Below are 24,418 nucleotides of genomic sequence, written 5' to 3'. Positions count from 1 at the left end.
GTAAGGGGGCCGAGTGTCGGCCTTCAGGCATCAAGGAGGGGAGAATCTTGTGCAGTTCTAGGCCAGGCTGGCAAGGGGACCCCTAGGGGAGGGGAGCAGCCTGAGCCTCTGAGCCCGCTCTAAAGAAAGGAAATCCAGATTTTGTAGAACAGTCTCCAGCCTGGGGCTGAGCGGGGACAGGAGGCCCTCTATAGGATCCCCTAATGTGACCTTTAGGAGAAAGGGAAATGTTTTGGAGGGGTCCTTCAGCCTGCAACCACGTCACACGATACCAACACACTCAACTGCAAGGAGAAACGCCCAGAATTGCGGTCGTGCCATTAGGACTGTTGGCAACTCTGAGTCAGGAAAGTGGCTCGGCGGAGTGGGATTTTTAAGAAATCCTTCAATGAATGGTTGCATTTTGGGAGCACAAGCATAGACAAAGTCACAGAATACTTTGCTGGACTTGTTCTTTGTGAAGTGTATCTGAAAGATCTTATGCAACTGTGATCACTCTCGCTGCTGATAAAAGATCTTTATCTGACTTTGTACCCTAGTTACAGTGTGTTCTTTCACACTGTCCTTCAGACTTGGGTTAAACATTCCTGAAGCCCAGAATAAAATGACAGTGAGAATGAATGAGAGAAAACAGTATTAGTTCTCATTTCCATGAGAAAAGATCGATCCTTTGGTCATGCATGCTTTGAGAAAAGGAAAACAGCATCCTCTTGATTGTATAAACTGAAAACATGCGACTCAAACAGGGGTAAAAAGGTGAGTGTGAAGTGCTTCCAAGCATTGCCGAGCATACAGTATTCATCGCGAGCAAGGAAACCAGTCCTACCTGCATTATATGTATAAGGAGTATTATACATGTCTGTGTCATCATCTAGAAAACGAAACATAAATATTATGGTAATACAGATTTGGTCACCATATCATAACAAGATAGTAGAATTTCAGAGAAACAAACAAACAAATTTGGTAGAAAACCAATGTATTAGGTGCCTGCGTGGCTCAGTCAGTTAAGCGTCTGCCTTTGGCTCAGGTCATGATCCCGGAGTCCTGGGTTGGAGCCCCGGTTGGGCTCCTTGCTCAGTGAGGAGTCTGCTTCTCCCTCTGCCCCTCCACCCCACCCCTGCTCTCTCTGGCTGGCTCTCTCCCTTTCTCTCTCTCTCAAATAAATAAATAAATAAATCTTAAAAAAAAAGAAAAAAGAAAACCAATGTATTTTGCCTAGTTCATAATATCATTTTTTTTAAAATTTTTCTCATATTGTTTTGTTGCTGGGCTTCTGCAGTTTGTCCTCGCTTGTCTGTAACCTATTTGCTCGGTGGCCCTCTCCCCAGCATACAAGGTCAATGCCTTTTCCTCCCTTCTTCAGGCAACCTTCTCTTCAGAATCATGCATTTCCTCGGGGAAGTGCTTTAAAGATCTCTTGTCAACCTCGTGAGACCTACCTCTGCTCACTCTCTCGATAAGGAGCTGACATGTGTGGACAGAGAACAATGAGTCTGTCTAAGCACACACCACGCCACACAGCTCCAGATAGTGGACAGGGAAGGAGGGAGGGAGCAGAGCACCTGGCAGCCCTCCAAGGGTCAGCTAATAAGAGGCTTCTTGGCAGCTCAGGGGTGAGGCAGGAGCACAGGTGTTTGTGATTGGAGGGTGATAGAAGGCGAACAGAAGAGAAAGAGGGAGGGCTGTGGTGTTGCTAGGCCCTTAACAGTTTGTGTGAACCAGAACTATACAGGAGTCTACATATACATCCTTCCACCAGGAGGATCTGATCAGAAAACAGAGTAACATACATACCCGGCTTGTGCACCATGTGAATTTGCTTAAACATTGTCTTGTACCAGTCCTTTGGTCTGTCAACTGTCTATAAAAGAGAATGTCCAGGAGTTAAAACAACTGGTTCCAAATCAACAGTGTTCCTCAATGTTCTTCCTTCTATATTGTATCTTTTCTCATAGCAGATTTCTGTTCTGGGATTAAAAACAAAATCTATTTCGTGATGACAGTACCAGTAACTTATCCAGTTATGCCTGCAGTTTGTAAATATGTCACCCCTTGTTTGACTTGAGGCTGAACTGGCACATTATATGCTATGGTTTTAATTTTTGCAAATCATACTGAGCCCAGCACTAGAGAGTTGATATGTGCACAAACATACTTATATCAAATGCATGGAATAAAAGTTGTGGTGTTGTAATGGTTTGCTTAACTCCTTTTGGTGATAATTACCATTATCCTTAAAAACATTTTAGTGAGTGTTCTGTTCAAAACATTATTTTTAGAATTAACTAGGGGATATTTTTGACTTTCAAACTGTATTCTGGTCAGCTTAAACTTAGAGAAAAATATGACATAGTCCTACAGCAAATCTAAAAAAGGTGTAGATATTGTTTTGAAATTGTTTAAACATGATAAAAAAAATATATGCAACATTTGCCTGGCTAAATTGTAAATTCTTTTAGAGTAGAAGCTCCTGACACACCCCGGGGTTTGGGCGTGATACAAACAGTGGACTGTAGTAGAAAGAAGAAATTAGTGTCAGCTCAACCTAGATTCAAATCTTTGCTTCCTTTAATTATTGTTACCTACTTCCTAGCAATATGAATTTGGGCCAGTTAGGTAAGCTTTTAGGCCTCAGGTTTGTCCTTTCTAAGATGAGATTATATCTACATCAGAGGGTTGTTATGGAAATGGAATGAAGCCGCATATACAATAAGACCTAGAACAATGCCTAGAATATAAGCTATGCTCAAGGAACATTACATATTTAAGGATAAAATAGTGAATGAATCCAGGTTATTGGATGGAATGCTACCTGATTATACGCCTGTGAAAGTAGACCTATATCTGTATAATAATAATTAAAGATTTTGCTCGGCAACATCTTTATCTCAACATTTCCAGAAATACTCCAGCAAGAAACTCAATCATTCTGTGTCCAGTAATAAATAAGCTGGATTTTCCGAGACAGTTTTCTTGATATAAAATATTCTGTTAGGACTGCCATAAAAATATTCTTGTACTTTTTTAGACTGAGCTTTGGTATGGATATTATATCCTATTATTTTTTTCCCTCAGAAATGTGGTAATTGCATTTTTCATCTGGAAATTGAGGGATTTGTGCCGTATCTAAAGTTTGTTTCTAAGAATATATGGTTCTGATAATCGCTATAAATACAGATTAACATTAAGAGCTACTTGACTTTGTTATGAATCACCTCTTCATTCATTTAAGGCTCTTTCTACAAAGGAAGAGCTGCGGAGATCGTTGATTGACCTTATATTCAAAGGGCGGGCGCTGGTGGGAGGAGGGCAGTGACGAAGCAGGCGTCTAGTTTTATTCGTTGCTGGTTTAAACATAGTAGCGAACATGTATCTTTCAGGGACATGTTCATAAAAGATCAATTTCTATTTGGTTAAGCTTTATTTCCTTCAGGTATTCAGCAACAGAAAATAAGACATAACTTTGTGCACACACGTTTCCCAGCCATCCTGGACACAACCAATAGCAACAAGGAAATCGAATAAGTAAGTTATGTCACTGTATATGGCAATGTATCTTGACAGACAGGATTTTTTTTCTTCACTTGCTGGAGGGCATGGATCAGGCAGGAGCTCAGTTCTGCCATCTGCTAGCTTTATATGGTGAGCACAGAGATGCCAGGAAGTGCCCAACTGGTTGGCAAAGAGGAATATGAAACTGGTATAAGGCAATACTAAAACTCTCTGTCCCTTTCTGAAAGAAGCACTCTAAGCATTTAAAGTTTCTTTGCCATGGACATGTTATGGCTAATACTGAGATGAAGTAAATAGAAGTCTACTCAAATTCACGGACGTTTGCTTTCGTATGTGTCCTTCAAGGTTATTTTGTATGCACAGTTAAGTACTAGCAATTCACTATTCAGTTGTTTCCTCTAATCTTGACAGAATACACCTGCATTTTACATTGCTACAGTTTACAAAGCATCAGAACTCTACACTGATGTATCATGCAGAGACTTCCAAAAAGGGAAAGGACACATATTTTCTACACAAGAGTATACAGTGATTCTATTCTATTTTTGCCTCTCTAGCTTTGAAAAGGCTCAAACAGTGTTATATTTGAACTAGAAGAAAAGAATCTTGTATTTCACTTAACGAGCTGGCTTTAATTAGACAACCTCCTGGGACCTGAACCCTAGCGATTTTTGTTGCCATTAAGAATGGCAGTAAAAAGCTAACACAGAATCCCAGGTCACATGAGAGAGAGCAGACGGGGGAGCCTTCATTCAAATAACTCAAAGGTACATTTGTTGACTTTTGGCTTTCTAGAATTTCTAGTTTACTTTACAAAATTTTGTTTCCTTGGTATAGGCTGGTTGTCTAAAATGAGACCATAACATGATACACTGAGGCAGGACTGCCTTTGGTGGATACACTGAGCAGAATTCCACGTGAAGCAATTTGAGTCTGATAATCATTACTTTCTACACAGATGAGAAAGAAAAACAACCTTGGAGATTCTTGGCCTGCTGTGGCTCAGAGATGGCCTGACTCAACATTTATAAACACAGCTATACTTGGGGATGTGCTCAGCAAGGCTAAAAAATAGGGACCGTGAATAAGAGTCTTCACAGACCTGTACCTTCTTTGTAAAGGTTTAAAAGTCTAAATAAGACCACAACTGTACATAAAAATTATGGTTCCTTATAAGGAAATTCTGGGCTGCTTATATTTTCTTTTCTATTTTATGGAAGGAAAACTAGCACTGAATGTTTAGTACATGTGTTTGCTTAGGCATATCTAAACATGCTTTTGATTTGCAAGTAGAAAGACAATATAGAATTTTAATACTCCTTGATTTTCACGAACCATCTATGACGTCTGTTTCTTTTTTCCTTTTGAAAACTAACAAGCAAGTCCTTGCTATGTAAGAAAATTATGACTTATGGATAAAAAAATGGTCCAGCTTTTTGTGTTGTTTCTTATATATCATTTATCTATGTTAAAGGCACACTCAGAGATCTCAGATACAATCCTTTCAGACAGAAACCTCTAACAACATAGAACCAGGGATCTCTTCATGTGTGTATCTTCTGTGACTTGAGGGTTGAGGAAACAAAACCAGGGGCACCATTCCTGTCTGACACTGCATCCCTACATTATTTGGAAAAAAGATTTCAAATTTAACCATTCTGAGTCAGAAATCTTAAAAGGCACACAAATGACAAGACGGCATCACCAGAAACATGTAGTTGTCATAGGACTGTTAGTCACAATCTCCGAACTTTTTCTGTTATTTAAATATGACAATCATCAGGTCCAACATAGATTTGTGGGACTTTGTAATTAGCCACATTCAGTGTTCCCAGAATCTAGCGAGTCTACAACCCCAGCAACTGCTGTACCGATTGACTTTCTGGCTTTCGGTTCTAATACAGATGCTTGGAATAATCAGTTTTTAACTCTTCTCTCAGAATGCTTCATCCCCACATGGGAGATGCAATCTTACCACTGCTTTTTTTTTTCCTGATCCCTTTCCCATTCTTTTCCTCTGTCCGCTATTGTCTTTGGCCTCCCAGGGTTTGCATTCCAGGGAAGCAGCTCTTGGCAACACCTCCCCCCTCCAACCCCCAGGTATGTGGGTGTTGCAGGCACTTGTGTTCAGCCTGCGCCCCCTTCTTGCACAGCCCCCCAATTCACCTGCAGAGGCGCGGCTGCTCTCATCCTGGCTCCCAGAGTCTTCCTTCTGCCGGCTAGCCCCAACCTTCTCTGCAAGGAGACTGGTCAGTGAGCCGCTGCCTGCCCAGGCTCTCTCAATAGCTGCCTCTGCTGAGCTTTGCCAGAAGGGGCTGCCCTGACACACTGAGCAATGCTTTGGCAGAGTTTAAAGACTTAAAAAAAAAAAAAAAAATCCAAACACTTTCACTTATCATCCCCAAGGGCTTGCAGCGGGCACAGCTGAAGAGGGACACTAAAATGTGTATTTTTCTTCAGTTTTTCCTTTCCATGACATTAACTCCCTTCACTCTAATCATCTCACCTCCCAATGCCCAATTCACAGCTCCCAATCTCCTGATGTGAACACACAGCCATTTCAAGAAACAAATCGCTGGTTTATTTGCAATGAACGTGGGAATTCAATGCAGCCAAAGAATTCACATTTCCTCCTTCCTTCTCTTTTCTCTCTGTTGCCCTAACACTCCTTGGAAAAAGGTAAAAAAAAAAAAAATTTCTTTTTTTTTTTTTTGGTTTCCCATGATCACAGTTTTCATGATTTTCAATTAAAAATGCAAAAACAGATTGTGTGATCAGCTTCGATCGACAAGTTCTTTTTCTCTTTCTCTGCCACACACAGCATAATATTTCCTAAGAACTCAGATGGCAAAGAGGGCCATCTTCATTATATAAGGGCATTGGAATACACAAAGCCATCGACAATCCATCCTTTGTAGAGTCTATGCCCAGCCCTGCAACAGCGTGCACCCTGGCATTTCCTACCGTTCTAATTGCTGTGGGGATTCCGGATTCATCCACGGGCCCGATCCCCGGATAGTGCGGGGCTTTGATGACCGTCACTCTCTTCTCTTCCTCTGAGGATCTGTACAGTGGTATGGAGCTGCCCATGGTGCTGTCCAGAGACTGCGCGTGCTGGGGATATGTCTCCGCGGAATCTGCGGAGACCGTGTGGGGAGATACAATGTATCGGATGCACAAGGAATCATGAATTGAAGGTGCCTCTTGTATGTTGATGCCAACTCTAACACAGAATCCATTGCCATCACTATCTCTTTTAACCCGTTTACCTTACATTCGAGCCGTCTATTGTTAATATGCACGTAGGTACCCAACACAACAATAACAACAGGTGCTTTTCTGAAGAAGGGTGCAGGAAAGAATAGCATTTGCTGAAAGACCGTGTGACCATGTAACAGCCACTGTGTTAAGAAGTACATGTCTTATCCTTCTAGTGTGTTGGGGCGGGGGCTCCGTTTTATAGGTGAAGAGGCAGAAACTGAGACGTTAATATTATTTTTGTGAAACTGCTGACTACTATTAATTAAAAATGCTGAAATGTCCTCTGAGAATAAAAGATATGATTGTCAAGTATACAGCAGCAATTTCATAAAAATAAAAACAAAAATCACATTAAGAAATCTTCACCTCTGAACATATACTTAAGATGTGAAAGCTTCTGGATTAAATAAATGATTTTAAATTATTGATGTTGATGTTTATTTAAGTAGCCATGATGGCCACAATATCTTTGCCTTAACTTTAAAATACCAAAACCCATTTCTTGCCCCTTGAGTATAAAAATTGCCCAAAGCATATACATTAGATGCAATGTTCCTATCTTCATGCCATATTTATTAACTTTTAGTATACTTTGCTAAGAAACAGAGAGGACTTTATGTACTATATATTCCATTTACTCTTAGTTCACAGGTATCTATGAAGATCAACATTATTACCATTCATTTTGTACAATTGATAATATGACTTCCTGCTTTTTTACAATAAATTTCAAAATTTTGGTGAGCAAGACTGATTCTTGACATAGGTTGTCTGATCTGGTCACACAAAAAGGTCTCTTTTTATGTGACTGTGGAAAAGTTCTAATGTTTCAGCGTTAATGGATTATCTCTCTCTCTCTCTCTCTCTCTTTCTCAAAAGATATGACTGTGTTTTTGTAACAAATTTATATAAAACTTCATAAGTAAGATTTTAAAAAGATTTAACTCATCATTATAGGGATAAGTACAGTGAGGATCCCTATTAGCGAAAATCTATTTTAACATTTATAACTGCTATCATTATTATGACTATGTTCAATTGAGTTTGCAACAGAAAAGCATTTTTGATCCATTTCTGATGAAGAAGGGCCTCATCTGTCATTGTATGTAAAAGCAGTATCTTTTCCAAGCAACTCCAGGTGAAGACACATGATTTCCTACTTAATCCCCAAAAGGAATTGAGTTGGGAACCGTGATGGTGGTATTTCTACTAAACAGCAAGTATTTTTTGAGCACCTCATATCAAAATCCCAGCCCAAGCAAACAGTATTAACTTTGTCTTCACATACGGTTCACAAGATGCAGTGAATTTATAGCCTACATAATACAAGTTTAGCCTTTTATTTTATTTGTCTTTTATAGGTCCATTTACTCTCATTTTTGTAGTCTTTTGGCCTCAACGCAATATAAAGTTTCTCTAAGGCAGGATAGATTTATATATTCTCCTCAGGACCTATCTCAGCACTTGGCCGATTGGAATATGTTCGACTGTGTTTATAGAGGGAATTTCTTTCCAGGTAGTACGGTTTGTATGTGAATCTACCCATTGATATGTTCTAATATGAAAGCCTGTCTGCATTCAAGTATTTATATATTTTGTTTCTTTGGGTGGAAGGGACAAAGTTGTGTTTATTAAGACAGATAATGAGGATAGACGGTCAGACTCCGATAATAATTATTTGGGAAAACATTACGACCTAGAATAACTTGTAGTTTTACTATAGATGTGTGATAATTCATAGCTCTGTAAAAAAAATCTAGGTATAATGGACTCCCGTCATAATCCTGCACTATGGACTGATTGTTTAAGAGCAACATCTTGGCACAAAAGCATTCTACTTTCTTATGCTCTAAAAGGACATCTTTGTAAGAGTCACAGATGATCCCCAGGAGCAGCATTAGAGAAGGCACAACTATATTTAGACTTTTCTTTAATGAGTCTCAGGGCTCCTTGTAAGTGTTAGAGAGGTCCTGTTGACTACAGAAGCTGAGATCCACAATGTACATGCTGAATGTTCCTGGGTAAGCTGATGGCATCACGTCTTTCAACAAACAGTGTTGGGGAAGATGCTGCTTGCTATTAATGAGGAAATGGGAGTGAAAGCCCTGTTTTCTACTTTCTTTCTGTTGCTTGTTGGTGGTGGCCAGGGCATCGGGCCTCTCCTGATTTTCTGAGAGGTGTGTAGCTGGCTCACTTTCTACCACCTTCCTCCCTGCTGTCTGGAAGCCTTCCAGTCGCTCAACATCATGGAAACTTTCTCAGCTTAAATTTAGATGATGGTTTGATTTGGTTTGATTTTTAGTGTTTGCAGTGTCTTTTTTTAAAACATTTTTAAAAACTAAGAAATACGTTATTTTCTAAACAGTCCTACTATATTTTGCCACATAAAAATGTTTATCATTATATGGTACAAGTTCTTATCCAGGAGGTTTCAAAGAGGTCACAAGCCCCATGAAATTATATGCTTACAACTTTTTATAAATGTTCAAATATTCATTTTTTTTCTGGAGAAGAAATCCCTTTCATCAAATTCTTAAATTTTCAAAGGATTAAGAACTCTCTATAAAATTCAGGGATCATTCTTTAAAGGAACTGCTATCCTTGCCTGATGATATTCTTCTGGTCTCAGTTCAAAGAGTAGTTTCCTACTTTGTGAGGCAGTGGTTTACTGTTTACTGTTTGGTGAGGCAGCCTGTCCCCTTGTTAGACTGTTTTAAGTGGTTTTTTTTTTTTAAGATTTTATTTATTTATTTGACACAGAGAGACACAGCGAGAGAGGGAACACAAGCAGGGGGAGTGGGAGAGGGAGAAGCAGGCTTCCCGTGGAGCAGGGAGCCTGATGTGGGGCTCGATCCCAGGACCCTGGGATCATGACCTGAGCCGAAGGCAGACAACTTAATGACTGAGCCACCCAGGCGCCCTGACTGTTTTAACTGTTAAACAATTCTTTACATATACCAAACCATTTTCTACAACGAAAGCTTTTCCACAAAAAAGGCTGTGTTGAACATGGAGGTATCTGTCATCCGTGGAAATGTGCTACGTGAATGTTCTGGTTGTGTGAACTCTCCTGCCCAACTGGCCACTTTTTTCTTTCTACCCCAAACACTTAATAGCCTCAGAGGTAGATGCAGCCATTATCGTTTTGGGTTCGCTGGATGGCTATTTTCTCCCGTGTTGAATCCTCAACTCTTAATTCCTCCCCTAGGATAGGGTCATTAAATAGTGGAGTGTTGAATGTTTCTTCCTTCCTTTTTGAAAAATTACTCTGGTATCTTCCCATGTGGTTTGTTCTTGCTATATTGAAATTGTCATGGAAATCACGACTATCAAATGACTCACCAAGTGAGCGGCCATGCTGCATGATAATGCTTGAATTGAGCGAGCCTGGGAGAGAGTAAGCTGAAGGGGAAAACGGCCTTTGATAGTAACTCATTGGACTCACAGCACCTCCAGAGTTTCCATTCACTGTTATCTGGCTCTGAGAAAAGAGCAAAGACATCCTGTTACAGCACATAGTCCTCTGTAAACATCATTCCTTTACATGATAATAAGAGACTTCAATCACATGACAGTCATCAGCTGTCAAATGTTTATTTACTTTGAAAACTGATGTCTAGAGGGACAGGGTACATTTTTTTCAATGTCCTCTCTATCTTCCTTCATTTCTGAAATCACTGTCTTACATGTCAGAGGGCACAGGAGGTAATTAGGAAGAATAGAAGCAGCTGACATGGCACTCTGCCAAGAGAGATGCCAAAAGCATCCGTGGGAGTCAGTATAAAATAAACGTGGAGGGTGAATTTGCTTTTATAGTCATGATAAGTGGTCAGAACATTGTCACACTGCTCTGCGTGAGGGATTTGAAAGGAATCTTCTTGGACAGGAAGAAGGGCATTGGTTCTCAGATTTAGGGCTATCTTCTAGTGAATGGATGTTTCTAGGCGAGGTATTAACATAAGGAACACAACTGTTTGGATTTATATATCATGAAGCAGTCTATTCTAGAAGAATCAAGCTTTTCTGATAAACCACTGGCTTCTCCCTATTCCAAGCTCATTTAGCACTTTATGGGTCTCCTTTTGGTTTCTTAATAATATATTGTTTTGATTGCTTTATATCTGAGTATTCTATATCCCCAGTGATATCTCAAGATACTTGTTGGAGAGTCATATATCTGCTTCTATGCGTTCAACCGGGGCTAATAATGTAGTAGATACTCAATAGATATATACTGTAATTGAAATGGATCAACTGAGTTCACAAGAGGTTGAGCTCACCACTGTTAAGGATGCCTCTCTATCCACAACACAGCACCCAGTGTGGTAGAGATTACATAATGCATGGGAATGAGACAAAACATTAGTGAAAGCATTTAGTTAAAATACCTTACAGCTGAATACACACAAACACACATATGCACATAGAAAAAGAACCATCATTTGTGAACTTTTCCTCCTTATTTTAAAACAGATTAAACTTCTAAAATACAGGCCTGAAATGTAGGTAGTCAATTGCATATTTCCATGATTTTTCACTTTAAAGCAGATGTTTTGAAATGACCAAGAGTTAATTTAATTTCACTCTTTTGTAGCCATACCACATCTGTCCTACAGTCAATCAACATTCCATTATAATGATGGTGCTTGCTGATTACGTACTTCTCTAAGCTGTTCCAGAAACCACTCTCCTGACAGAAGCTACCATATCCTCTAGGTCTGCTCCCTGAAGAGCACTGGACATTCAAACGATGTGAGATGCTGGCCTACCCCAAATGCTTCAGAGCCTGTCTGTAACTTTGATGGATTATTTGAGAATATTTTTGCCACCTTGCCCAAATCAGTTTGGTTGTTCTGTGTAAATATAATTCCAATCCTATTGTTATAAGGTGTTACAGTGAGTGTTAAAAGCAGGAGAATTCTTCTTAAAAACCATCATGTTACTTGGTTACTAAACTTAGGAAAGTTGCCTTGAATCCTATTTTGATGGTTTCAGTAACATTGATTATGGGTAAAAAAATAAATACTGCAGATAGACTTAGGCTTTCATCCCGTTAAACCAAGTAGGAGTTTACTAATGAAATAATACCCTTAGAATTTTAAGAAAATAATTTATTGTTAGAGTGAAATAATTATTAGGAAAATCATCTCTTGGAGAACCTAGGCGCAATTTCACTTGTAACTTGAAACTAAGTTCAGTTACAGTTAGCTCTGGTTGTGCCCACAGGACTGTATGTAGGCCTCTCAGGCTCCTGAAGAGTCTTGAAAACAGCAAATTGAATCGGTTGGTGCATAAATTGATATATTATCACTGTTCTGTGCCTTGGCTAAAGGCCCTACCATTCTTTAAAGTTTTAAAAATGAGTAACTATTGAAAACACAGGAGAACATGAGGAGAGGCCCAGGCCTGCTGAGCTCCTGGCTTTAGTGATAGGGGTGGGGTGTGCCTTGGAAAGTGAGTTTTTTTTCTGTAGCCCAGTCACTAACTGGAACATTTCACAGCAAAGTTTTATATCCAGGCTTTGAATGAATAGGAAATCCCATGTAAAGTATTGTTAAGTATTTAAGAAAGATACTAAAAAGTTTTTAGTATCTTTTGTCTTCTATAACTGCAACTTGAAAAACATATGGCTTATAATATTTCTCCCTGCATGAAATTTTCAGGTTTATGACCTTGACACAACATAAAATCTATGTACCATAACTAAAATTTTGTTTATAACAGCGCTTATATCAAACTGCATTATGAAATCAATTTTAGAAAAAAAATTCCTTTTTTTTTTTGCCTAGAGTTATGTAACTTTCAAAATGAAGCCATTAACTGTATACATTATATGTGATTGAAAATCTGTACTTTAAAATTTCAAAGCATTTTAGTCATTTGTGAATCATTTATTAGGGACAGCTTGTCCTAAAGACATATTTAAAGGATGTCATATGTATAGGAAGTACTTCTATATTGCTCTAAGTGGAAAATAAATTATTGATATATAAAACCATAAATGAATTCACAAATTTCTATGCCAAAATGGCTCAGGAAAAATAATTCCAAAAAATCAGAGGTCTAAATTCCTGCATTGTAGACTAAAAGAGTATCTACATCATTCATCCCTGTAAGACAGCTAGGTTCAAAAGATGTAGCTGTTAGAGAGAAGCAAGAATAAGCATCATGCGGTCAGCAATTGTGTATGTGAGAAACAAGGCTACATGAACTATTCACATAGGACACATTCGTATGAATCTCAGAGGTAAACTGTTATCTACCAGGGTTTAATACTGGGTTTGAATTTGTGAAAAATTTTAGACTTTCCCTATAATCTAATCATCATAATATTTTATATATATACTTATCTAAATTTCTGAGACAATTTCTTTTTTTAAAGATTAAAAATATTATCAAGGCAAATCACTGTACAACTCATTAGCTAGAGCAACACGGTATAAATATAGAGAGAGTCGTTTATAAATGACTCTAAAATGAGTGAGGAGAATATAGTTGAGTTTTTCATCTCAAAGTAGGTTTATGAGGATGACTGTAAAGGGTTTTCTGGAAGGACAGACTGTATGGAGTTGGCTTAGATATAATTTACACTTAAATGAATAAAAATGCTTGGCAGCAAAATGAGACGGCAGGCAAGAAATCAATCAGTCCTTGTGTTTGTCCTATAGAGATCTGTTTAAAAAGCACTGGAGGCGAAGGAAGGAAGAATAATTTGATGCATGACAGCAGCGGTGGTGATGGGGGTGCCATCTGTCATGGCAGACTTCTGACCCACAGTTGGGGAAGGTTCCAGAATGGTCAGGGGTGTCAAGAGTCAGCCACCTGAGCTCATGTGGGGTGGCAGGGGAGGACTCCCTGAGAGAGCCTGAGGTATGACTGTGGGTCAGGAGGTCAGGAGCAAGGAGAAGGGGTTTATAAAAAGCAGTGTGAGGGGGTCGGTGGGGGGGTGTTTGTGCAGGTGTGAAGGCCCCAAATCAGCAGGTGGTGGCGGCGTCATTGACCTTGGCTGGAGCCACTGTTGGGTAAAGTGGTTCAGTTAAAAAGCACCACAGAAGGAAGGCATGAAGGAGAAGCTTCTGGTGTGGTTTGTGTGTCTGTGAAGCATTTACCTCCAGCACATTGGCAGCTAAGTTCTGGTTTCCAGGCTGAGTTTGAGGGAAGAGTCAAAGAGATATACATTATCCAGTTAATAAAAACATCTCTTTTTGCAATGTGTCAGAGAAGGCTTTATTCAGCTTTATCATCAGCTGTATTTGCAAGACCTTTAAGGAATACATTCAAAAGATTAGGGGTCAGCACACGGTACAGAACAAGCATGGAAACATGAAGAAAATGAATCCGGTAAGTGTTTTTGGAAATAAGACCAGTTTTCACACGGCACTGCATTGTAATGTTGAGTGGGAGCTTTGAGAGTGTTGGCATAATGGAATTTTGTGTTTGGTACCTGTGACAGCAAAATAATATCAGGTTGTCTATTGGTTGGAGAATTCATTTCCTTTCAATAGAAAAATCTTATAGCAGATTTCTCCTCACTGACTCCCCCACCCTGGAAATTTTCCCCTGAATATAAAACAGGTCGCCTCATTTTTTTTCTGACTTACAGATATAAAGAATGATGAGCCAAAAGTGATTAAGTGGAAAGGGAATTTTGTTTCCTTTCCACTCAGTGAATCTCTTTTTTGATTTCACTATAAGATATTAAGAGAACTGAACTTCAAAATATCCAAGCAGTGCAAATAGAGCTACCCGTGTGCCAAAATGAAGTGGACACAAAAATTAGCCCCTGATGATGGTTAGAAGGTACCCCAGTTGGTTAGAGCTGCTGTTGGTTTTAAGTCTAGGTAAAGGAGAAAGAAACTGGAGAAACAAAAGGTTTAATACCTCCAAGGCTATATAACCCAAGAGGCTAAACATGGTGGAGGGGTTGTCCATGAAAGGAAGAGAGTGGATGGCCCATTACAGGTTTTGTAACTATCCCTTCGTACAATTGTGATGTCTAACCACACAGTCAACTATGATGATAAGCATCAGGCTCATCATGAGTAAAGGAAACTCTGAAGCAAATATTTTTTTCTCAACTCCTCCCTACCCCCATCAGAAGAGAATTTTTTTTTTTTTTTTGAGTGTTTGATGTAGTGCCAGTTGGAAGACCGATAGCCAGAACTATTCTAGGGCATTAATACAAGGATGGGGAATGAATTAAAGAAAACTGTATATACTTAGAAATCTTGCCTAGTAAAGTTTAAATGGTACTATTTGGTGTTCTTGGCCAGCCATCATTTTAATAACAGTTGATGTCATAGAGCTCATAAAAAGTCATAATTAATTCTTTTTCTCACACTTTTAATTGAATACTTAAAATCAAATATGTCTCTTTCTCTTAGTCATAGCTACCTTAAAAAATCTCATGAAAACTATTGATTCTTCTCTTAGGAAAAATACACAAATTATAATTTAAAATGTTAGAATCTTGCTAGGGGTCCAAATGCAATTCAGTATAAAGCCATCTTGGGTGAGGATAGCATCCATGGAATTTCTTATAATAATGCAGTTTCACTAAAGAGCTTTCTATATAACATGAGTCTCTTTAGTTTTGCTTATGCAAAGTGAAAATTTTGTTAAGTAATATAAATCATGCCAAAGGATTTGAGTTATATGCTCAAAGTAGTTTTTTCCCTTCAAAATTAAAAGGAAAATCTAATGACTGTAACCCTCAGTGGATTGGCTTCCCTGTATGCATCCTTTTGGAGTTGCTACATGTCAAACACTAAAGCCTATTCTCTAAAACCACCATTGTCATGGGTAATATGATCAATTTGGTTTATATCATCGTGTGTAGGAATGGTCTTTACCCATTCATTGGTTCTTCCAAAAGAGTGCAAAACTATTTCACTTTTTGAACTTCTCTCACTATCTCCTGATATGTTCACAATTTTGAGTCTTAATATATGTGTGTGTAACAGATGAAATAACACTTGGTGAGTCACACCACACTTAAACTGCTATAGACAAAACTAAAAAAATCAACTCTATAGGCTACCTACACAAAATCTCCTCATTAATGAAATTCTCTCTCAGATATAGCAGGAGAGAAAACTACATTATACATGTTTCTCTGAGGAAAATGTGATGAGTAAGAGCAAGAGCCTGAAAAGGGGAGAGGAAATATGTTACTAATCTGGATTATTTAGAGGAGGAAAAAATAACTTAAAACAAGAGTAATTTTTTTCCCCTATGGAATTTGGTGGCAGACAGACAGATGACTGCAGAAAATTATCTTAGTTGTTTTCTGCCTTCATCTTTCAAGACATGTAAGGTTAAGGTGTTTGACAATAGGCCAAGGCTCACCAACTTTTGTTGGTACACGTTCCTTTTAAATTTCTCCAATTGTTAATCTGTTAGGGAGGGAGGAGCTCGAAACACCAGTTTGTTGCTGCCTGGTTTCTACAAAAGAAAGGGACAGCACTTAAACCCCAAGATACTTAATATTCTAAGAGAGAGCATTTGGTTATTCAGAATAGCATCGAACATCTTGGTCCAAATGAATTCAACCCAGAATGCTAAGGGGAAGCTGTTGATGAAAGAGATCACTAACTCTAGGTTGGGTTCTTTGAGGAATTAAGGAGCAAGGAGACGCAGGAAGGATCAGTGTCAGCAGTGGAAAGGTGTATTGGTGGTGTGTAGGCCCAGCCAACTCAAATTCCTACTGTGGGCTAGGAATGTACCCAGAATGTGCAGATCAGGCCAGGCATTAGATAAGAAGGAATGGTGGGGCCATGGTGGCATGGAGAAGGCATGTTCCTCCTTAAAGCCACCAAATTAAAAATAAAATGAACTCAGTAGCAAGCAAACAAAATATATCTATAACTGCAAGTCCTCTGTGCTACTCAGATGGAGAATATGATTTTGAATCATGGGAAGGTGTCATATTTTAAGAACAGTGCCAGAAGATGGGGTTCAAGAGTCAAGTTATATCAGAAAACAGAGGCAATGGAAGCTACTGGTTGACCTGCGGATCTGGAGTCAAACAGACTGGGGCAGGTCCTGTCACCTCCCTGGGCCTCAGCTTCCTCATGTGTAAAATGTGGACATTAATAAAACCCATCTCCTAAAGCTCATGAAAATTAGGTGTGGAAATGTAAGTACTTAGTCCAGTGTCTGGTGTGTTGTCATAGCTCTAAATAAATGAGTCATTAAAAAAAAAACAACTGAAATGCTTGGAAGGCACAGGAATGCTTTGCACAAAGCAAAGAGCAGGGTAGAGAGAACAAAAATATGAAACTGTCATATAGAAAAGGGAGAGAACTTCATCTCTTTTGCTCTGGGGGAAGAATATGCAGAAGTTAAGGCAGATTATGACTCAATATTATAAATACTTTCTCATAATTAGACCAGGCAATGGCTTGAGCTTTGCAGAGCTGCCTCTTAAAGTAACTGAGCTCTCCATGCCTAAGTGTATTCAAGAAGTCACACACGTTCATTGGTTTGGAGGTGTTGTGGAGGAGATCCTTGGTGATTTCTAAATTCATATCAGGCTCCAAAATATGCTCTACTGTTCAATCCCTCAAATGTTCACATGACATACATTAGTCAGATGAAGAAATTGCCTGAGACCTGATCAACTAATAGCATAACAGACCGACGAAGAAGAAGTTGTGGGACATTCGTTGGCCGACCTGATGGCATACCTGAGTGATCTGGGCTGGTATTGATGGGATTGGTCTAGAAAGCTCACTCTCTATTCTACACCTTTCCTATCATTCCACACTGTTGACATTTGTTCATGATTCTGCTTTCTGTAACTTATCCATCTTGATCCCATGGAGCAAAAGAGATGACTTTTTTTCTTCTTCTTCTTCTTCTACATGACAATGAGACAAATTCTCCTCTGAGTCCCCAACATATGTGCAGCAGCAGCTGTGAAAGTAAGACTTTGGCAAATGATTGATTACGTTATTTCATAATAGAAGGGTCGAGTTTATCTTCCTGAAGCAAAAGGCACAGTGTCCACAAATGCCAAGGAAAATGTTCAGGGTGTTGCTTTTGCTGTCTTTTCAAAGCTTCTGGCTTCAACCTTCACTTATCTGACATTGAAGAACAATGTGACATTTTTAGCAACAGGATATCTGTTCCCACAGTAACAGAAGGGGAACACACCTCATTTTGTGTTCTCGCTATTCATAACTTTGTAAGAAGAAAACTGAAACATATAAAGTTTATAAAGCTGTATGTTATCAAATATGGAGAGAATCAAAACACCTAAAAGTAGGTTGCTGTTTTCTTCTTAAACCTATGGTCAGACTTTAATAAAAACAATAACAAAAAAAAGTAAATGAAACGGGTAGGATGCTGAAGTTTCCTTTTCAGTTCTCAGTGCAGAGAGTTTCTGTTTATAATAGAGCCTATATCGGGCTGATTCATAGAGTGTAGCTTACAGCTCTCAGCGTTTAATGAGAGGTCTTGCCAAGAATGTGGAATGTAAGTGTTTAAAATGAAAAGGTCACCATTGTGAAAGGCCATTACATGGAAAATAAGACTTAAAAATGATGGATATCAGAATAGGCAAGATGTAGAAACAACTTGGATCGGTAGGTGAATGGATAAAGAAAATGTGAATGGATAAAGAAAATGTGGTTAAAATGCCCCAACATACTTCAGCTCTAAATGTGGTTTATAAGTAACAGTGGAATGTTATTCAGTCTTAAGAAAGAAAGAAATCTTGTCACATGGATGAACCTTGAGGACATTATGCTCGGTGAAATAGCCAGTCACAGAAGGACAATTATTGCATGATCCGACTTACATGAGGTATCTAAAATAGTCAAGCTCAGAGAAGCAGAGAGTAGAATGCTGGTTCCCAGGGGCAGGGGTGGGGGTGGGAAGATGGTTTGCTGTTGAACAGGTATAAAATTTCAGTTATGCCAGATGAATAAGTTCTGGAGATCTGCCCTACAACACTGTGGCTGTAGTTAATGATACGGTATTGTACATTTAAAATTTGTTAAAAGGGTAGATCTCATGTTAAATATTCTTACTACCAAAAAAGAAAAGTCAAAACTGCAACAATGTTAAGCCACCTTTTGAAAAAGTGCTATAAAAGACAACACACTGCCATCTTGGAACAAACTGCAGGTCAGGAGAAATAAACTTTTTTTTTATTTAAAAAAATTTTAAAGGATTTTATTTATTCATTTGAGACACAGAGATACAGAGAGAGAGAAGAGAAAGCATGAGCAGGGAGAGAGGCAGAGGGAGAGGGAGAAGCAGGCTCCTTGCTGAGCCAGGAGCCCGATGCGGGGCTCAATCCCAGGACCCTGGAATCATGACCTGAGCCGAAGGCAGACGCTTAGCCATCTAAGCCACCCAGGTGCCCCGGATGAAATAAACTTTAATCCACTCATAAAAAACGTATGGTTGAAAACAATATATTTCCTTTTCCCAATCAGATACGGAGTTTGGAAAAGGGATATTAATTTATTTTTTATTTTTTTTTAAAGATTTATCTATTTGAGAGAGAGAGAGAGAGAGTGTGTGAGCAGCGGTGGGGGCGGGGGCAGAGGTAGAGGGAGAGAGAATCTCAAGGAGACTCCACACTGAGTGCTGAGTTGATCCGGGGCTCAATATAAGGACCCTGAGATCATGACCTGAGCCGAAACCAAGAGTAGGATGCTTAACCAACTGAGCCATCCAGGTGCCCCAAAAAGGGTATTATTAAAGAAAAGACAACAATGACTACTTATTAAGGGATTACTATGTAGCAGGTACTATGCCGAATTCCTTATATATGGTATCTTATTCAAACCTCACTCCAGTGCTATGACATGAATGCCATTATTATTCCCACTTTACAGATGAAGGACTGAGACTCAAGGATGTGGAATAAGTGGATGAAAGGGCGTACAATAATCACACCTTGAAAGGATGACTTTCCAATTGTTCTTCTCCTAGTCTCTCTTAAGCCCGATCTGAGAAAGTCTCTGTCCCCACTACTAAGTCAAGGGTAAGTTAGCAGGGCTCATGGTACACTTGTCCTATCAGCAGTATTTGTGCAGTTAACTGTCCCTTCTCCATACACTTTCCTAGCTGGGCTTTTAGGATACCACATGGTCCTGGATTTCCTCCTTCCTTAGCGTACACTCCTTTTAGTCTCCTTTGCTGGTTCCTCCTCTTACTATGGCCATGCTCTTGGGCTCAGTTCTCAGGCTTCCTGTTTTCTTTGTACTCACACCTTGGTGATCTCATTCAGTCTCTTGCCTACAAAAACCATCTATAGGCTGATGGCTTATATCTCCATCCTAGACCCTTCACCTGAATGTCAGACTCCTATATTGGACTTCATACTTGACCTCTCTATGTGGACATCTAATAGACACCTCAAACTTACCATGTCCCAAATGGAACCTCCGATCCTTCCTTCAAACCTGCTCTACCCTCAGTTATCCAGTCTCTATAGACAAAGGATGGCAAATTCCGTCCTTCTCAGTTGCAAAGACTCAACTTGGAGTCAATCTCAACTCTTCTTTTTCTCTCCTGTCCCACATATAGCCAGTCTGTTAGGAAGTTCTCTTTTCTCCGTTTTCAAAATACATCCAGAATCCGATTTCTCACCACCTTCATTGCTTCCACTCTGCTTCGAGCCACCATCACTTTTCACTTAAATGGTTGCAAGAGCCACCTGACTGGCTTGCCTACTCTCCTTCTTGCCCTACTGTAGTTTGTTCTCAACTGAGCTGCCAGAGTGATTCAACTAGATGATGAGTCAAAGAACAATGTGGCAGCTCAGAATCTCCCAATGACTGCCATTTTTGATTGAGAATAAGGGTTGAAATCCTGCAATGGCTTGCAGGGATTGCTGTCATCTGGCCTCTGTGGCCTCTGACTTCACCTCTGCTTACTCCACACCTCGTTTTCTCCCTCTTCTTTCCACTGGCTTCCTTGCTGGTCCTCGAGCAGCCCCAGCATACTTCAGCTCTAAAGCCTTGACACTAGATGCTCTCTCTTGCAGGAAAGGGCTTCCCCCTTCAAAGCTATTCCGTCTTCTCAATGAGGATTCTTTGACAATCCTAAGTAACGTGAACTCTGCTCCCCAGATCTCTGCTTAACATTGTTTAGTTATTTACATAATCTCCTTCTGTTGTAGGTAATCTACTTATGTAAGTTTTTATTAATACTTGCCCCTCCCTGGCAAGATTTTAATTATCAATGGTTTTGAATACAGCTCTGTGACTAGAACAGACTTGACTCATAGTAGATGCCCAATAAATAACTGTTGAATGAAAAAAAAAATCTTAATTTGTGGATCATGCTGATTCTCTGGAGATTATGTAATGAAATCAACTATCTCTGGTCAGCATGGATAGCGACAAAACTTCTAAAAAGGAAGTTATAAAACTTAAGTTTTCAAGCATAATAAAACCGTTTAGAAGAACCAAACTATGCTAGATGAGTAACCTGAGTTGTTAATGTGGTGGTGTTTGCTCTGACTTCTCCTTCCCCTGCTTCCTGGAAGCAGGTGTCCTGGGGCACAACTAAGTTTGCTCTCTGACACTGGCAGAACCCTATCTGTAGCGATTTTCCTCCCTACCTCATGGGATTGTGGAAGTTATTAATAAATGTAAATAAACTGTAACAGTGCCTGAATATAATAAACTCTTAGTATTTGTTAGTTGCTATTATAATTATTGTTGTCATATTTCATAGGTGATTTCAAAAGATACTACCTTAATTCAAAGAAATTAATTTTGCATATCACAATTAGCTGATGAAGGAGATATTTTAGTAGAGGTATGAAAACACCCATTTATCTTTTTAATTATCTAAGCTTAAGCTTTCTGCTTTATAGGTGGGGGAAGGGATGGAGTTGAACTGAAATCTGTTTATCCTTAAAGCTTATGCTCTTAAAACTATGCCATTTTGCAAAAATCAAGAAGAGGAACACATTTCTCTTCTAAATGACGAATAAAGGTCAGCAGAACTACACCATGAGAGAACTTTACATATAGGGAAATAAAAAATTACTTCCTAACTGTCTGGGTATTAAGGATTGATGAAATACTTTCTGAAATAAATTTTAAGAGTTAGAAATTGATCAAGGTTCAGTGAAAATGAATATTGAGCTACAAAGGAATAGATGCTGGTTGAATTAAGATACATGTTTCCTGCCAAAGTGAATTATACCTGCTAATTATTTTAAGAGAATTTGTATGTGTAAATAAAATAAATCTAGGTACTCAGAGGTCTGGCATAAAAATATTACTGTAAAACTTAAAAGTACTTTGAATGCTGAAGTGTTTTGCAGAGTCTTAAGTGATAACCAATTCATCAATGACTTCTAATAAATACTTAGAAGGAAAAAATTTTAGAACACGATTTCTGGATAAAAGATCTGTGTGTGTGTATATATATGTATACACACATTGATGTATATTACTATTTTTTAAATTAAAAGATACCTAGAAATTTATTGATTAATTTAGTAGGATTCTAAAGAGGAAGATGAGGAAGATGGTTTCTTTCTCCTTTCCCTTCCTGCTTGGAACTACAAAGCATTAGGTTATATAAGAAGCCCAAACCAAAAGAGTTAGGGTCTCTACTGAACACCTGTAAGAAGAGATTGGAAAGTGTAATGTACCACCCGGCAGTCTGAGGACTGAGAGGCCGCAGCAACTGCAGATTTTTGTCTCTCTTGCTGAAGAGGTATCTTTGTAGTCTCTGGAGAAAGCTCAGGTAGCTGTTTGTGGCTTTCAGGATCATGTCCTGAAACGGGGTTTATCTGAATGGAAAGAGATGCTGTGTGTATCTCAGGCACTGGGTTAGGGGGTGGTGAGCAAGGCCTTTTGAGAAATGATGGGACTTCCACAGATTGGGAAAACTGTGGAGTATTAAAGTGGACATGACTTCCTAGATCCTGGTTATGGATTAGTTTCAATGTAGAAATTCTTCGAGTCTGAGAATCTTGCATGTAGTCCTCTTGTAGAAATGGGGTGCTGATATCAGCATTTGGTAGGGGACCAGTGCCGGCAGCTGGTGGTAGCGGGTTAGTGATTTTTTGTGTATACGACACAGTTGTGTTAGATTCTTCTGAATATACAACTCTCTGGTTGGAGTCATCATTAGAATACATAGTTCCCTCAGGAGGTTTTTCGTTAGTGAAGTACTTTGTACAAGAAGGAGTGTGTGTGTTAGTTACTAATTGGTCTAAAATGTCACCCTTTGTGGGATTTGTTATCAAAGAGCTACAGAAGCTCTCTTTTCTGGGTGGTGGAAAGGGTGCCTGGATTGCCAAAAACATCCGGAGAGAGAAATAAGGTTGAAGGAAAAACAGAGAGAAAGTCAAAGTTAGTCATTATAGAAACCATTATAGAAACCATTACCCTTAAAGAAAGTAAAGCAATGTCATACCTTCTTATTACTCTACACATTTTGTTGGCTAGATGAAATGATCATTTTTATTCCATTTAGAATGCATTTTAATTTATTTTCAATAGTTGCTCTCCGGGAGAAAATAGTTTTTATAGAGAATACATTATGAAGTTTGTCTCCATCTATATTCTTGAAAAATATGTTAAAAATGAACATGTGTTCTCTTGGCATGTTTTTAGACCTTGAGGTATATGCATATTTTTAGACTTTGAGGTATAGGTACTATTTAGTCACATTGTTTTGATAACACTTTTCACATTTGGGGCACAATTTGACTAGTATCTCCAACACAGAGTTCTTTTAGCTAATATAATAAGCAGTTGCATAACTCATGTTTATTGAATAAATTACATATTGCTGACCTCATAACTCTGAAATCCAAAGCATCAGCTAACAGCTTTTTAAGAATTAAAAAATAATTGGAATCATTATGTTAGAAAGTGATCTACCTTTACGAACTGAATTAAAAATAAAAACACACAAAGCCTGTTTTGAACTTAAAATGTGTTTTCTATGTTGTAAATACAAGGTTGGCAAGGAATACGAATACAAAACAAAACATATTAAAGATAAAACATGTATCTAAATATGCACCTGTTACTAGAGAAGAGGCTCTAAAGCGGTAGTCTAATAACCATGCTTTAACATCACACAGTAGACATGAGTGTGCAGGATTACCTGAGTTGGTGATTTTTTTTCTTGTAAGTTTGGGCGAACGCTTCTAAAACCTTTTGCTGCAAGAGAGGAATATGTAGCATCTCCGTTCAGTGTCTCTTGATTTCGATCATTGTAAGATCTCCAAGCTTTTATTAAGGGAAAACAAATTGGATACAAAAATATCTACATTCACTTTTAACATTTTTTTGGTAAAATTTATTTTTATTTCTAAAATTGAAGATTTCTTTTTAGAAATTAAATTTAGTTTAATAGACATAACGGTATATGCAATTGAAGTTTACTACGAGGTCAACAATGTGACTATGGATGTTAAAAACTCACAACAAATGTAGTGATTATTTAGAATAGCTTTTCTGTACCTGAGTCTGGTGACTGAGAATCACGCCCTAAAAGAAAAAGAAATGTTGAAATTAATACTAGCAAAAAAGCAATGAACAATCCAGTAAAGATCATTGGACAAAAAGCCACATCCACTTTTTTTTTTTTTTTGCAAACATTATCTCATTTCTAAAACTCTAAGTAAGTCAAATCTACTAAATGG

At 38.6% G+C, this 24,418-nt stretch overlaps 1 protein-coding gene across 13 annotated transcripts in view; it reads right to left on the bottom strand.

Moving 5' to 3' along the window:
• Positions 1–24,418, bottom strand: part of SORBS2 (sorbin and SH3 domain containing 2) — a 183,436-nt gene that overhangs the window by 61,454 nt on the left and 97,564 nt on the right. For 6 of the 13 annotated variants that reach the window (XM_035726192.1, XM_035726193.1, XM_035726195.1 and 3 more), the window contains 8 exons: positions 24,237–24,263; positions 23,878–24,002; positions 22,409–23,050; positions 13,887–13,922; positions 10,120–10,258; positions 6,481–6,653; positions 1,798–1,864; positions 827–871 (listed from right to left, as the gene is read on the bottom strand). In XM_035726192.1, the coding sequence (XP_035582085.1) occupies positions 827–871; positions 1,798–1,864; positions 6,481–6,653; positions 10,120–10,258; positions 13,887–13,922; positions 22,409–23,050; positions 23,878–24,002; positions 24,237–24,263 (1,254 nt within the window). Of the gene's footprint in view, positions 1–826; positions 872–1,797; positions 1,865–5,682; positions 5,819–6,480; positions 6,654–10,119; positions 10,259–13,886; positions 13,923–22,408; positions 23,051–23,877; positions 24,003–24,236; positions 24,264–24,418 lie in introns of those variants that run through there. The other 7 variants (XM_035726199.1, XM_035726200.1, XM_035726202.1 and 4 more) reach the window with 6 other exon arrangements.

This window comes from Zalophus californianus, chromosome 2, assembly GCF_009762305.2.
Source record: "Zalophus californianus isolate mZalCal1 chromosome 2, mZalCal1.pri.v2, whole genome shotgun sequence".
NCBI lineage: Eukaryota > Metazoa > Chordata > Mammalia > Carnivora > Otariidae > Zalophus > Zalophus californianus.
Note: the sequence above shows the minus strand (reverse complement) of the source record. Positions and strands in the feature narration are given on the sequence as shown.